Source organism: Mus caroli, unplaced genomic scaffold, assembly GCF_978045245.1.
Source record: "Mus caroli unplaced genomic scaffold, Mus_caroli_1 scaffold_2, whole genome shotgun sequence".
Classification (NCBI taxonomy): domain Eukaryota; kingdom Metazoa; phylum Chordata; class Mammalia; order Rodentia; family Muridae; genus Mus; species Mus caroli.
In genome coordinates this window covers 87,623,172-87,639,136 of record NW_028227257.1, presented here as the reverse complement: position 1 = coordinate 87,639,136, position 15,965 = coordinate 87,623,172, and the positions used below count along the sequence as shown (strand labels likewise).

General features: G+C 49.6%; 1 protein-coding gene across 1 annotated transcript in view; it reads left to right on the top strand.

Moving 5' to 3' along the window:
• The first annotated feature begins 222 nt into the window (after positions 1-222).
• Syt13 (synaptotagmin 13) overlaps positions 223-15,965 on the top strand; it is a 41,379-nt gene continuing 25,636 nt past the window's right edge. The window contains exon 1 of the mRNA XM_021156263.3: positions 223-487. Within this exon, the coding sequence (XP_021011922.1) occupies positions 305-487 (183 nt within the window). The 5' untranslated portion in view covers positions 223-304. The remainder of the gene's footprint in view (positions 488-15,965) is intronic.

Genomic DNA, 15,965 nt, shown 5'->3' with positions numbered 1-15,965 from the left:
GTGTGTGTGTGTGTGTGCGTGTGTATACATGTGTGTGCTTGTGTACATAGAACACACAAACCTGAGGCTATCACCTACCTGCTCCTGCCCTCCTGGCAATAGGGGGCGGGTCACATGGTGGCGAGGAGGGGGTAGCGGTTGACGCGCCTCTGGGTCAGCCTCCGCCTCTGACGTCCTTACAGCCATCCTTCCTCCCAGCTGGCTGCGTCCCCGCCCTCGGAGTCTAGAGAGCGGCTGGAGCCAGGCAGGAGCGCGAGGTGCAGGAGGCCGGCGGGAGGTGGGCGAGCCGCGGGAAGCAGGCACCATGGTGCTGTCGGTACCTGTGATCGCGCTGGGCGCCACGCTGGGCACTGCCACCAGCATCCTTGCGCTGTGCGGGGTCACTTGCTTGTGCCGACACATGCACCCCAAGAAGGGGTTGCTGCCGCGGGACCGTGAGCCAGACCCAGAGAAGGCGAGGCCCGGTGTGCTCCAGGCGGCCCAACAGGTGAGTGAAGGCTAGGTGGGATGGCCGGGCCACCCTATGTTTTGCCAGGCTGGGAAGGGACTGCAGACCTGCAGCAGGGGTCGCAGTGGCCCCGAGGAATGGGGGAAGGACATGAAGGAGAATGGGAGGGAGGGGGGAATGAAGGCTTCAGAGGGCTGGGAAAGGAATGAGGTTGGGGGACAGTGTGCAGGGAGGAGAGGTGGTGAGCCTTTGGAAGGATGGGGGAGCTGCAGGGTTAGAATACCCTTCGGGGGACGTCTGCAGAAATAGGGGACAAGGGTAGTGGGGTCTTCCAGAGGAAAGAGGGAGACTGTAGGAGAAACAAATTTTCTGAAAAATAACCAGAAAGGAGGAGGTGACGCCTCCTCCCAGCTGGACAGCAGGAGCGCGCGGTGGAGGAGGGGGGGGGCTCTAGAGGGAGCCAGTGAGGAGGAGCCTGCAAGACCCCCCACTCCTAGCAGCTGAGCCTCAGCTTCCCCGTGGGTCTCCGGAGATTCAGAGGGCTTTTATCCCCCTGCATCTGTGGCCCCACTTGAGCTGGAAATGGACTGTGCATCCCAGGCAGGAATGGAAGCAGGGAGATCTGGGAGAAGGGCCTTCTCCATGATCTGTGACTCCAGAAAGCTTCTTAGGTGGAGGTCAGTGCTCCTTGGACAGAGGAAGGCTGGCCATAGGTCAGGTGTGCATCAGGGACGTCCCAGGAACTTACAGATTCCCTGGTTTTGGTCTTCTGGGAGCATCTTTGCTCTGAGCCAGTTCTTCTTTTCCTGGTAAATTAATTATTCAGAAGACACCCCCGCCCCGGGTCCCAGAGTGGAGCCTGTGTCATTGGTCACAGCAGAGAGAGTAAAAGGGAGATGGCTGCTGTCCTTGAGGCACTTAGAATCCCAGGCAAGTGACATTGTCAATGGTAAACAGGAGCTGCTGAGTGGTGGGAGGTCAGTCTGCGAGTGGGGAGTGGGCTCCCCCCCTCCCGTGGTGAGGGTGTGGTTCTCTGCCCTCCCATCTGGTGTGTATGAGATACCTGAGGGACAGATGGCATCCTGCTGCCTTTCAGCCGTGGCCCTCAGCCTTGCCCCTGACTGGGGAGCAGTTAGTGTGAACTGCCTCCAGCTCCTTTCTGACTGTCCTACTGACCCCCAGTAGCCCACACAATGTTGATTATCTGCCAAAGACGTGCAAGCCAGGCTATTTCTTTGCAACTTAAACCCCCCAAACACCTCATTAGAATAAGTGGCAGCAAGCCAGCCATGGCTTAGTCACCCCCACACGGCCTCACTGGTAAGACTTTTACATATATTCTTGCTCGTAACAGACCAACAAAGGTAGAGGGGAATAGTTCAACTTACAAATTAGGAAACACAAATTCAAGAGAGGGCAAGTGACTTGCCCAAGGCCACACAGTTAGAGGTTTTTGTTTTGTGTTGTTTTGTTTTGTTTTGGTTTGGTTTGGTTTGGTTTGGTTTGGTTTGTTTTGGTTTGGTTTGGTTTGGTTTGGTTTGGTTTGGTTTGGTTTGGTTTGGTTTGGTTTTGAGCCTCACTGTCCCTGAGCTAGTCTGATTTAAGATTCCTAACTAGTAGCCCCTTCAGCCAGCCCCCTCCCCCTCTGTCTGTCAGGTGCCTGTTTCTCCAGGAAGGCTCACCCCTGTGACTCTTTCTTCAGTATTTACTTTTTTCTTCTTTTCCCTCTCCCTCTCCCCCTCCCCCTCCCCCTCCCTCTCCCTCCTCCTCCTCCTTCTCTTCTTCTTCCTCCCCACTCATTTTCCATACAGATGGCCTCTCAGCCTTTCGATCTCTTCCTGTTACCATACGAGGGAGGATTTTACTTACTAGCCCGTGAAACAACCACCCTTATGACCGTTGTCCTATATCATCCCTTCAAATGCCCTTTACAGAGCTCCCAACGTTGGCTGCCATTCATATCATCCACCTGCATTACACTCATTCCTACCTAGAAAATGGCATTTGTGCAAATAAGAAACCACTGGCAAACAAAGGCGCCCAGCCTTCTGTTCCAAGGGATATGGGTGCAGGGGCTGTGGCTCTGCAGCCCAGGGCCAGTTCTACGGAGGCCCAGTGATGTCCACCCATGAATATCTGTTGATAAGTAATGCTCACCCATCTACATTTCTTCTCCTCGTTCCATGGTGCCAGGGAACTTGGCAACAGAGGCTCAATAGGTGTGAAAACGATGGCCTGAGAGCTCAAGGTGTCTTGGTGGCCACTGTGCTCTGATTCAGCCACTGACCCAGATAAAGTAACAACAAAGACAGCAAGCACACTTGATTTCAAAGAAGCCAAGAAGGCAGGCGCAGGGTGGGAGGTGACTGAGGACAGTCAGCAGGGCTCACTGAAGATGATGCTCAGAGAGAGGACTCAGTACTGGAGGAGGGAGGTGATTCTAAGTTTCTGGCTCCAGCAGCTTGCAGCTGTTGTGTCCCCCTCAGGTCTGGGGTGTTTGTAGGGTGCAGCATCCCTGCCTGGTGCTTCCACATTTCATTGGCTGTGTTGCTGGGAAATGTCTTTGGTGTCATAGGGCAGGCTGCTAATCTGATTTATGCCCCAAATGGATAAACAAAATTGAAGTTTGTACTGAAAAAAAGAGCCTGGAGGTCTTCCCAGGGGTTCAAAATCTGCCAGGAGTCTGCAGATGGAGTTTATGGGGGTCAGGGTCTTGAGTGGGGGAGAAATGATCATGGTTTTATCACCAGTAACTCCAACTGAAACTTGGCATTTTCTACAAGTGGGGCTATAAACAAGAAAGCAGGGGCGTGTTCCTGATCTCTGCAACTTTGTTGCAGAAAATCGTAGCTCATCGGAACCATGCTGCAGCGCTGGCTGAAGCTTCCCGTAGTTGTTTATCCCCCTCCCCTCCCATTTTAAGTTATGGCCTTTATTAAAGTCCCTGCTCTGCCCTGTGATTTACTACATTAATAAAGGACCACGCATGTAGCTTTTCCTGGACATATGCTATTGACTATTCCTTTACAGCCAATATGTTTTACCTTGAGATTTGTAAGCACCCTGGAGGGAAGAGGTCAGGGCACAGCACAGGTGATCAGGAGCTCCTGCTGAGGGCCAGGTAGCAGAGGGTGGGAACTCTCTGCAGCATCGTCTCTGCAGACCATGCCCTGCTGTCTCAGGTCACAGGTCACAGTGCTCTTGCTCCCCCTCACTGTGTCCAGCCTTTGGGGAAGATGCAGACAATTCAGTCTCTTACACAGGACATTCCTGGGTTGCTGGAATCACTGGGAACACCAGGAAGTCCGGGTTACAGCTGACCTGTGATTTGAAGAAGAAATAGTCAGTGAGGTGGCCCCTCAGGGAGGTGCTCTGAGGGCTGTGTCCTCTCCTTCACAACTGTCTCAGAATTTATGTGAAAGCCGCCTTCAGACTCCCTGTCTTCATTCTCTGGAATTTCCTCTTCCCAGGTTTCAGGTTCCCACTGTCCCTTTTGGCATTCCTGGGTGAGCAGAGAGGCTGTTCTCCCCCTTGATCATCCTGAAGTCAAGAGGCTTTCATTTTAGGGTCCTAATACCCCTATGTGACATTTGCTTGACTGTGACCATAAGTGCCATAAGTGGATCTTTTCAAATAACTTTTAGGTTCCCAGGAGACCTGATATTGTCTGTCCTCTCAAAGGCAACATGTAGCCAGAGACTTTAGTGAACTTGCTTGGCCTTTATCTGTACTCACCCAACTCTCCCACCCACATCCCTGCTCCCCACTGCCATACCCAACTCTCCCACCCACACCCCTGCTCCCCACTGTCACACACAGCTCTCCCACCCACACCCCTGCTCCCCACTTCCACACCCAACCCATCCATACCAGCGCCCAGCTCACTCAGCTCTTTCCATCCATCAGAGCTGAAACATGATGGCTGACAACAGAAGCTGAGTTCCAAGTTTTCATGGGATGAATAAATGCTGGATTTGTGTCAAATAATATATGCATAGTCAAGTCCTTTCCTCCAAAGTCCAAAGTATGTCCTTCACTTTTCCCATGTCCCTGACAATGTCTGCTAGGAAGCAGGGCATGTGATCCGCCTGGATGTGTATATTGAATGAAAGGTTTTATATACAATATGGACTTGGGGCAACAAACCACAAAGTAGGTCATACAGGCAAGCACCCATTTACAGAAAACCTGAAGCCAGGCTTGAGACATGCACGGTGACACCCTGCAAGGCCAGTAAGGGACAGGCTGCATAGAGCATGGGTAGCCTCTGGACTTTGATCTCTGCTCTGCCTCTTGATGTAAGTGCTGGGTACTTGGTTTATTTTCTTTAAAATGTACCTAGCCTTATTGTTTGTGTGTTTTCCTGTAAGAAGTTATGTACCAACATGGTTCCGATTAAGCCATCTCATCGTGACATAGTATTTGTGAACATTATGTAGGCTAGGCCAGTACTCTAATGAATGGGCTTTTAGGCCTGAGATCCTCCTGTACATGGTCTCTCACAAGCTGCCTCTTGATGCTACCCATTTGCACTGTTTCTCCACCTGCAACATAAAAGTCTTGCTCTAGGGACTGGGGCTACAATGCCATCAATGGGGCCCTAGGATACCCCTAATTGTCCTCCTTCCTATGGCCTCAGAGCAGCATCTCTAGGCTGCTTGTTTTCATTACACCCATGAGTGAGACGGGCCAAGCACAGCAGTGGTACCACACATTAATCATGTCATCCATTAAAGGTTAATGAGTGCATCTGAAGCACAGTATACGGTAAAAGGCAGACATACTGCTGCTGAGGAGACAGAAGGTGCAGCCAGCAATTGCTACAGAGCGTGTAATGGTGCTCCATGAGAGGTGACACTCAGGGAATTATGGGAAATCCTGAGGAGGGACAATGCCAGCCACAATCCAAAGTACATCTTTCTCCAAGTCTGAGAGGCCACTCTCTGGACATCCTTTTTGATGACTCTTATTGGAGGTCCTGTGAATTGCTAACCCCACTTCTGGAACTAGTTGGACTCTGGCTGCTCTAAGAGCTGACCTCCATAGGTTCTCAGCCTTTTTCTCATTTGTTATTGTTGTTGATAGTTGTTGGTGGGGGCAGGGGAGGCTTGAACCCAACCCTTCCTACATGTTAAGTACACGTTACTATTAAGACCACCCCAGCCCAGTTCTCACCTCTTTAAAGGATTCAACTGCCAGCTTTCTGTAGTAAATCCCCTGACTAGTAACTCATCTGTCTGTATGAAACAACAATAAAAGACCCATTTCCACAGAGTAGCAAATATCAGGTCTGGCACTGCCATCTACATAAGTTCTTTCTATGTACCAGACAATTGCACTTTACCGGTGAGAAATGTGAGAGCGTAACATTCATGCGCAGAGCTGGGACATGAAGTCTGGCTCTAGAACCAAATATTTGATCACTTAGCTAGAGCTTAATAAGAAAAAGCTTTGCTCAGGGCACTGTTTCCCCAGACAGGTGAACAGGAGTCTGCATCTTTGCAGGTAAGTTTCCAAAATATCCCCTGATGCTTGGGGTTTTCTCTGCGTCGTACATCTGTCGGCTCCAGGCACTGGGTACAGCCCAGGGCCCTCCTGAGAGATTTTACACAGTAAACATGTTTGGGCTGGTTGCTTAGCAACAACAAAGACAGTATGAATTTTTCATCACGAGATTAGCATATATTATTTCAGGGAAATGAGCACACGGCCGCAGGAAGTGCTAAGCCCTTCAAAGCAATCACATAGGGTATCTCTGTACTTGGACCTACCAGTCCCTTCCCAATGGCAGGTCCTGGCCCATCACATTCCTGGTTCCTCCCCCAGTTTCTCTTTTTGGTATGGCTTATAGATTAGTTAGTGTAATGGTTGGTGTTAATTATTAACTTAACAGAACTTAGAATCACTCAGGAGACAGGCTTCTGGGCATACCTGGGGATTATTTTGATTATGTTAACCAAGGTGGGAAGACCTGTCCACTGTGGGTGGCACCATCCCCTGGATGAAATCCAGCACTAAATCCATGGTGAAAGGGAGCTGAAGAGCAGTGTGCCTTCACTGCCCTCTGCTTTCCTGTTACCATTGTGATGTGAACAGCTACTCCAAGCTCCTGCTGCCTTGATCTCCCTGCTCTCCCTTGAGCCAAAGGACAGCCTTTCCCCTTGTCTATTAGGCGTGTTATCACAGCAACAGGAAAATTAGCCAAGAGTCAGGTTTGTGAGTTATTTCCTAGTAGATCCCATACAGAAAACACTGTTGCACCCTGCCCAGGGTTTTAGATGCTGACCATATAATCCGCAACTAAGAATGCAGGAGAAGGACTCAGTAGGGGAAAGAGCCAAAGCAGCAAGCAGTGGTTAAGGCAAAGAGAGAAGGGAAAGAAGAGACCAGCAAGAGAACTCAAAAGGGCAAGAGGACACCTGAGTCAAGATCCAGAAACAATCAGAATAAACAGACACGAGCTCTTTCCTGGGTACCTGCCACATTATGGGGATACTGAGGCCGAGGCTCTCTCTTGCCTACCCTGAGTACAGGATCTCTGCACATTCCTCTACTAAAGGGCATCAGTTCAAACCCCACCCCGACCTTAGTGCCTCTGTGTTCACAACCTACACAGACTATTTCTTGCTAGCTCTGGGGATACCTGGTCTGAAGATGAAGAAAATAGCTTCACAGAAGCAAGTGTTCTTGTGTGTGTGTGTGTGTGTGTGTGTGTGTGTGTGTGTGTGTGTGTGTGTGTACATGAGCACTATGTGCATGCATGCACAGAAGTTTCTGCAAAAGTCAGAAGAGGGCATTGCTTGGATTACTTGGAACTGGTACAAGCAGTTGTGAGCCACCATGTGGGTGGTGGAAACCAAACCCAAGTCCTCTGCAAGAGCAACAAGTGCTCTTACCCACGGATCTAGCTCTCCAGTCCCAGTAGAGTTGAATTTTAATAACTAAGGATTTCTTTGTATGGCCATCAGAACCAACACATTTGAGCACACAAAATACCTCATAACCAAACTGTAGAAACTAGCATGTCAGCAGAGGGGAGAAGAAAACAGAAGCATTCCTCCCTCCCGCCCTCTCTCCCCTTCACTGTGTTTATACTCACTTTTCCTCCTCTTCTTCCTCCTTCCCCTTTCCTCCCTTCCCCTCCTCCCCCTTCCCCTCCTTCCCTCTTATTCTTTAAGTTGAGCATTTCAAGCAGCGTCTCACTGTTCTAACTATGTAGCCCAGGCTAGACTGAAACTCGCTATGTAGACCAAGCTAGCCTGGAACTTGGAGATCCTCCTGCCTTGCCCCTCAAGTGCTGGGATTAAAGTTTTATGTCACCACACCCGGCCCTCTATTCCTTTCCTTACCCCTGTAATGACATTTATTGAGCACATACTGTGTGCCAGGCTCTGTACTCGGGGATGGGTACACAGTAGTGACTGCTCCCTCCTCCGTGACACAGTGACCCATTCTCTATCCTCATAAAGCATTCAGTGCTGTGGGCAGGACCAGAGTCAACAGAAAGGCCAGCGTGTGTGAAGTGAAGAGCATGAGGTCAAGCTGGAGGGTCAGTGAAGCTGAGGCAAGCATCCCATTGCAGTCCCTGGTCAGGCCATCCTCACGCATGCTCCATATGTTCTAATGCCTCTGTGGACTTAGTATGGCTTCTATTTAGTTCCCATGGGTTTTTGTATTAAGGTAAAATCCACACAAAACCCGACCACTTTAAAGTGCATGAATCATGAATCAGTGCCATTTAGTACATTCGAGTTGTTAACCAACTACCACTCTACCTAGCTCCAGAATAATTCATAACCTTGGCAGAAAACCTGCACTGCTGAGTGAAAGCCTCTTGTCCTTCCTCCCCAGGCTCTGGTAAACACATACCTGCTGCCTGTCTCCGTGGACATTTCATATAAATAGAACCATTTAGCAAGTGACCTTCTGTGTCTGGTGTCTTACAGTTAGCATAATGACTCTTTTTGCAAAGCTTTGTTTTATTTTTAGTTTTGTGTGTGTGTGTGTGTGTGTGCATCTGAGCATATGTGTGCAGGTACACTTGGATGAGGATACAGGAGGCTGTCCGAGTGCCTGGATGGGAAGTTACAGATGGCTGTGAGCTGTCTGCTGTGGGAAGCAGTGTATGAACCCTGCTTTGGTCATCTGCAAAACAGCAGATGTTGGTACCTGCTGCACCAGCTCTCTAGTCCCACCACTCAGAGCATTGCTAAGGTCTGTCCCATTGTTCACACACCCCGCCTGCTTTCCTTTCCCTAGTCCTCCTCCCTGGACATCACAGCCTGTTGGTTTGTGTTCCTTCAGGACATAATACATGTGGGAGTTGAATTCCAGATCATATGGAAATTCTGCATGTAACTTCTGGAGGATCAGCCAAACTGCCTTCCATAGATACTCTGCCATTTTCTATTCTCCCAACAATATTCAAGAAGCCAAATTCTGAAACTCTTTTGACATTCTGATTTCCTCCTTTCCATCCCTCCCTCCCTCTCTCCCTCCCTCCCTCCCTCCCTCCCTCCCTTCTTCTTCTTCCTCTTTCCTTTGAGATAGCCCCCTTGAAACTGTGTGAAGTTGTGCTTTGGATGTAAGCTATGCCCCGCCCCCACCCCACCTAGACTTGCTGTGTTCTAACCTCTGGCCTCCAGCAGGTGGCGATGTTTTGGAAGGCTGAGGAAGTGGAGTCTTGCCAAGGGAAGTGGGCCACTAGGGTTGGGCCTTGGGGTTTTACAGCCTGGCTCCACAACCTGTCTGATCTGTTTCCCGATTGCAGAAGCAATCTGATCAACTGCCTCACCCTCTGGCTTCCTGCCTCTCCCACCATGATGGCCTGGTATCCCCTAAAACTGTGAGCCAGAATTGGCTCTCCTTCCTATAAGTTCCTTCTTGTCAGGTTTGGTCACAGCAGCAGGAGATGAAACTAAAACACACACGCATCTCACTTCAGAATCTCCTAAGCCCTTCCTGGAAACATTTTAAAATGATTCTTGTGCATTTATCCTGATTTACGTTTCTAAGTACACTGGAAGTTCTTTGAAGTGAACCCAGGTACGTCTGCGTGCATCTGAAAGACACTTGTGTCCCAGAAGCAGTGGGCGTGACAATTGAGAAGTCTGTACCTGCCATTCTGTACTTAAATCAGTTGCAAGCTGTCTTGGCCCTCGTCCTTAGCTCCCACCCCACCAACCTTTAGCTTGGGTTGAGAGCTGAGGACCCTGGTGCTTCGCCCAGACACTCGAGGGTCCTCTCAGCTCAACTCCAGTTTGTATATAATGCCCATAGGTCTTGAGGCTGACAGGCCTGAGCAGTGCCAGGAGGAGCTCTGACAATGTCCCCAGTGGAGCTGCTGTGTGGCCTGTACCCAAGCCTTCCCATCGGAACTTTCACTAAGTGCTAACTCCTTGGCTGAAAGGCTTTCATGCCTTTACACTACAGTAAAGGAAAGGCTTAGACGATGTTCGCACTGCATTGAAGGGTGATTACAAGATATTTCGAGAGGTCGGTTGAGGTTTTAGGGTGACGAAGAAAGCTTTATGAGTTTTTCCATTATAATGACAAGAGTGTCGCTTGCCTCCTGAAGCTTGCTCTATGGGAACAAGTTGGGACCGTGCCATGAGGGGCATTTACACAGGAGTATGAATGAACAAAAGCAGGGAAGGGCCCTGAGGGAATTCTGTGTGATTGAGTCCACCTGGCAAAGACCCAGGGCAGGTTGATAGATTGCATTGATCTCCTTTGCCCTCACTTCCGCTCATTAAAGCCAGGGTGTGCTTAGCTTTCTTAGAAACTGGCACAGGGCTTGGAGGAAGGCTGAGAGGGTAAATGGATTGGAGGCTGCACGGGGGCTGGCTGGGGAGTGGGTAAGCAAGCTGCCTGCAGCCACAGCATGCTCACAGCATAGGCACGGGGTTGCAGGGGTGCTGCGGGCTTTGAGCAATCTCTGCACTTGCCTTGTGGTACAGCGGGACCCGTGAGAGGCGTGGCATGTGGGCAATCTCACTCCCGATTGGTTTTCCCTCCCTTTAGGCCTTGGTTCACTTGGTTAGCTTAGGACAAAGTAAAAACTTCACCCATGGGCACAGGGAGCTGTCTCAATCTGCCAAGTGCTGACTGTGCAAGCATGGAGATCTCTTCAAATCAGTGGCACCAGTCTAAAAGCCTGGCATAGTGGTGAGTGCTTATGATCCCAGCACCAGGGAGTCATAGGACCAGGTATCTACCTCTGTTCTCCATGTGTACATACACACAAGTGCAAGTGTATCTACACACACACCTAAGTCTTCACCTGTGAGGACCTGAGAAGTTCATACTGTGCCTGACAAAGGGTCCTAACTGCTTAAGGTGGCTATGCTGCTGGGGTATCATGGAGGGGTAGTGGCAAGCAGGAGAGAGGGGTGTGTGTGTGTGCATGCCTGTGCACATGTGTATATGCAGGTTCATACATGAGAGCACTTGTGCATGCATGTGTCCTTGTATGTGTCTGTGTGGGTGTGGTTGTGTGTTTTCGTGAATGTATGCATATATGTATGCATGTCCATATGTGTGACTGTGTTCACATGTGTTTGTGTGTGTGCAAGTGTGTGTTTGCATGCATATATGTGTGTTTGTGCACATATGTTTATATGTGTATTCATACATCTATGTTTGTGTGTGCTATGCATATATGTATAACAGGAAAGTGGAAGGTGGAATATGATGTGGGAGGAAGATTTCTAAAGAACAGGAGAACCAAAGAAGGGGATCAGGATGGGAAGAAAGACATACCTTCAGACTGGAATGTGGCTTAGTGATGAAACACTTGCCTAGCATAGCCTTGATTCAGTCCCCAGCATGTCACAAAAGGAGGAAAAAGAAGACAACACAACTGGAAGATGACACAACTGACAAACTGTCTTCTCTCCTACACCAAGTAGATTCGCCTATACCTATAAAAGCAGAGGAAGTACTGGAGGGAAGAGGGGACAGAAACGTGGATGAGAGTGGGGAGAAGCTATTTGGAAGGGTGAGGTACAAGAGTGAGACATATGCATGAAAATGCTATAATGGAGTTCAACTAACATAACATAAAAAGTAAGGCATGGTGGTGCATGCTTGTAACACAGGGAGGTAGAGGCAGGAGAGTCAAGAGTTCAAGGTCATCCCTGAGTACATAGCAAGTTCAAGACTTGCCTGGGCTACATGAGGCCCAGGCTCAAAGAATCCAAAATAGTGATGACTAAAATTTTTAAAGAGGAATGTTCCGGAGAGGATTCAGAGTGGGGAGAGCACTGGAGGGGACAGCAGAGGCTCTGATGGAGGGGACAGCAGAGGCTCTGATGGAGGGGACAGCAGAGGCTCTGATGGAGGCAGGCCCAGGCCAGGCTGCCTCCCTTCACGTTTGGTGGCCCTGCCTTTCCTGGTTTCATACCTTCCCTTCCCTCAGAGCCTTTCAGCAGCCTGGCTTCCATTTCCAGTACACCTTCCTTCGTCTGAAAGGAAGGACGCGCTGACAGACAGAGGCTCACCAGTGGTGTTATTTCAAGACAAAACCCAGCCTGACCTGCAGGCTTTCTGGTAGCTGTGCAAGTGTGTCCTTTGAAGACCTCATCTCCTACTGTAGGAATAGCAGATGCTCAAAGCAGCACACGATGGGGCCTTTGTACAAAACACTTACCGACAAGAAGAGCAAGAGAGTGTGGGGAGTGACTGACTCAAGGCCAGAGTTTTGCCATGTTGGCATCAGGATAGGGACCAGGGGATCTTTGCTTTCCACAGCAAACACTCTTGGAACAATAGATTACAGAACCCAGTAGGGAAGCCTGGCTGTGAAGCCAGACAGGGGCTCTGTGGACCAGAGGCAGGAGAGCTCACCCTGCAGGGGCCATGAGAGGAAGCTGGGGGTGGAGGTCACTGTGTCTCAGGGTGCCCTGAGAGGGTCATGCTCACCAGACTCTGAATGGAAAAAGCATCCTTCAGATCCCTATAAGGCAAGTAGGGCCTTAGTGGGGGACGTGGGGGCACAACTGAGATATTTGCAGTCCATACAAAGGAGCTGCCAACATCAGAGGAAGCAAATGCCTGCCAGTCCTGCCCGGTAGGGTTTCTTGACTCTTCCTTCGTTTTAGGAAAGTTCCAGAATCCTTGTCTGTGTAGCTGCCAATGCTCTGGGAGAGTCTCACAGTGACTCCCTGTGTCTGCCTATACCTGGGCCTTGAAGTCTGGAATCATGGGCTGAGGCTCCTGCCAGGGATCCAAACAGCACTGCAGGTTGTCCCTGGGGGAGGCGCCATAGGGCCACAGCCTCCTCAGGAGCACAGAGGCTGTGGCTGAGGTTGACTAAGCCAGGAGAAACCCTGCCTGGGGGACTCAGACAGGCCGCCTTGGGAGGCTGCGCTAATTGCAACAGTAAACGGAATGGTAATTAGGCTAATAAATAGTATAAATAATTAAGCTGCCTTCAAAGGCCCTTTTCAGAGTGATTTTGCTATATAGTCTTTGAGTGAGTGAAGGCATGAGGCATCTGAGTGGATCCACCTTCTCTCTGCTTTGACACCAGCCAGAGACCTACGCCTTCCGCACCTGCCTTGGTTACCTGCTGTTTCCTCATTACTGAATCATCATGAGATTAGGTAGCATGCTGTGGTAAATTGTCAACCTTACAGAACCTAGAATCACTAAGGAAGCAAGTCCCCAGGGCCGGCCTGTGGGAATGATCAAAATTAGGTTAATTGAGGTGACAAGACCCATCTTGGCCATAGGTGAGACCATTCGGGTGGGGGGGTGTCTCAGACAAATTAAAATGGAGAAGACTAGCAAAGCACAAGAATTTATCTCCCTGCTTTCAGACTGCGGATACAATATAACCAACCATAGAACCAACCTCCTCAAGGGCCTGCAGCCATACCTTTCCTACCAGAACACACTGCACCTTCAAACTGTGAGCCAAAACACACAAAGCATGGTGCCCAGAATGCAGTAAGTGCTGGGATGGAAACTGCCCCTTGTTCCTCCAAGGCCTCTCTCTCTGAGCCCTCCTGGCCCATCTCCAATCTTAACCTACCCCCACCTTTTCCCTGAGTGACCCTGATTTCCTGACCTTTTATGCTCTGGCCCTAGAGACTCCTTCCTGTCAGCTAAACTGCTAGAACACTGTGTGATAGCCCAAGAGGACCCTGAGGGAGACCTCCCCTTGATTTCTCCCTGCCAGGTTGCTGAAGGTGGCTTGCTGTATCCATGACTGAAGGGTTCAGCAAAACATTCCAGGGGAATGTCAGTCATCCAACTGCCCTGGGGCTTGTGACCTTCCCTACTCTGAGCCCCAATGATCCTGCTGGGCCTGAGATATCCACCATTCATGTTTCATGCTTAGGCCTTGACCCTCCACTAGTGTAAATGTTTAATGAAAGGTCCCCCATCCAGCCCCCCCTCCCCCCAGCATCCTGACATCCAGTGCAAATGTATCCCGTGTTCCAGCCCAAATCTAACAATGGGTGCTCAGTCAGTGTTAGCCACCATCACAGACCCTGAGAGTTAGCCAGGAGAAAAGGGAGCAGACAGTCAAGAGAAGGTACCGACTAGGGCCCAACAGGGAAGCTGCTTCTAGTCACACAAGGTCTCAACCTATAGCACTGGCTTTCATTTTCCATTTTATCCAGCATCCAGGCAGTAGGATCTGTGAATCTCATGGACTTTAATACCTGTTGCCAACCAACACCTGGGAGCAGGGCACTTTAGGGTGGTTCTCATTTCAGGCAGCTTGTAAGGACCTGAGGAGAAACACTCCGAGTTTATAGTAACCGGAAGCCAGCTGTTCTGATATTACTGACCTCCTGTGGTCCAATCATATTCTTGTACGTTTGGCAGACCTGTTGCAGGATGTGGGGCGAGAGATGCAAGAGTTTTGTTTCTGGTTTAGAAGGAAGAACAACTCTGTCAAAATGGCAGCTTGAAGGGAGATGTTCGACCTGGCTCTGCTGTGGTTGGAGGCAGACATCTCGCTGTATTTTCTCAAGGGAGAGGATTAAGTAAGAGAGACAGACTGTGTAAACTGAAGAGTTTTCTCTACTTGTTGGCTTGTGTTTGTTATTGTTGTTTTAGCAAAGCTAAGCAAAGCAGATACTCCAAAGATAAACTGCAAAGGGCTGCCTTGAAGGGAACAAGCTGCCCTGTGGGTTCTGCGTTGTGCATTTGAAAGAAACTTCTATAACTATGGATCTGGTAGGCAACACATTCATGGGCTAGGGTAAGCAAGCCATTTCACTCCCAAATCATGGTAGACCAGATCTCTCTTTTAGGTCATTTCTTCCCATGATCCTATTAAAAAAAAAAAAAAAACTCACAAGGGTACAGAAGTCAAAACCACAATGTAAGTGATGTATATTATGAAGCCAGAATCTTTAACAGCACACACACACACCATTCATTAGCACATATCTGGAAATTGGGTGAGCACTCTAATTTCTGATCTAGTGGCAACAACCTAACTGTGACCCCAAAGGGGCATTCAGACCATGAAGAAATATAGCTGCCAACATGTCAATATCCTTGGCTATCTTCAACTCCTTGCTTACCCAGTATCTGCCCTTTAAAGGGAACGCCTCTTCTTGACTAGATAGGAGGGTCAAGGAAGGAACCAGTCTGTCCTCCAAGCCCTGCTGTAGGTAGTTATGCAGCACCTTCCATTATAGTTCCCTCTGGAAAGCTTACAAACAAAACCTGGAAGTAGAAGAAGAAAACAAAATTCCTCCTGGGTTCAGCTCTCTTACACACACCCCTCCCCCTCAAACCGGGTTCTGCCCTAAGCAGTCCATTGTTCTTGGAGACGTCTTATCCGATGCTCCTTTTCTCGTCTTGGTTCTTGGTGTCCCTGATTCCTCCCTCCTGGACATCTCCCACCACTCCATCTCTCTTTCTCCTCCCGCCTCTCACGTCTGTCTGTCTGTCACTGTCTTTGCATGCACTGCTGCTGTGAGTTACCTGAAACCATTTTGTTGAGGCCATTCTCCCCTCGCAGACTCTCCAGAGCTCTTGCTGTTAAAATAGAATTCCAAGTCTTTTGTTCAAGGCCCTTGATGGCCTGGCCTCACATTCTTTTCCAGTCTCACCTTGGTGACTTCACCATGCCAAGGGTGTGTGCCCCTCTGGATCCAGATTACTGTCATCTTACTTGAGATGCCTTTGTCTCTTTCACCATTCATCAGCCTCAAGTTCTAGGCTGAAGCCCTCCTCCTCTGATCACACCGATGGCGAGGAGCTGTTCTTTGGGCCTTCGGTAGCGCACAGCCCCAAACACTGGACCTTTTAAGACCACACTCAGGGAACTGGAGAGACAGGAACACTTGCTGGCCTTCCAGACGACCTGAGTTCAGCTCCCACCGCTTTCATCAGGTGGCTCACACTAACTGCCTATGGCTGCAGATCCAGATGCTCCAACACTCTCTTCTAGCCTTCCCAGGCACCTGTGAGTGGCACACACTCACACAGACATATGCACGTAAATAAAAATAACCCTTAGTTTTAAAAGGCCATATTCAGCAGGCTG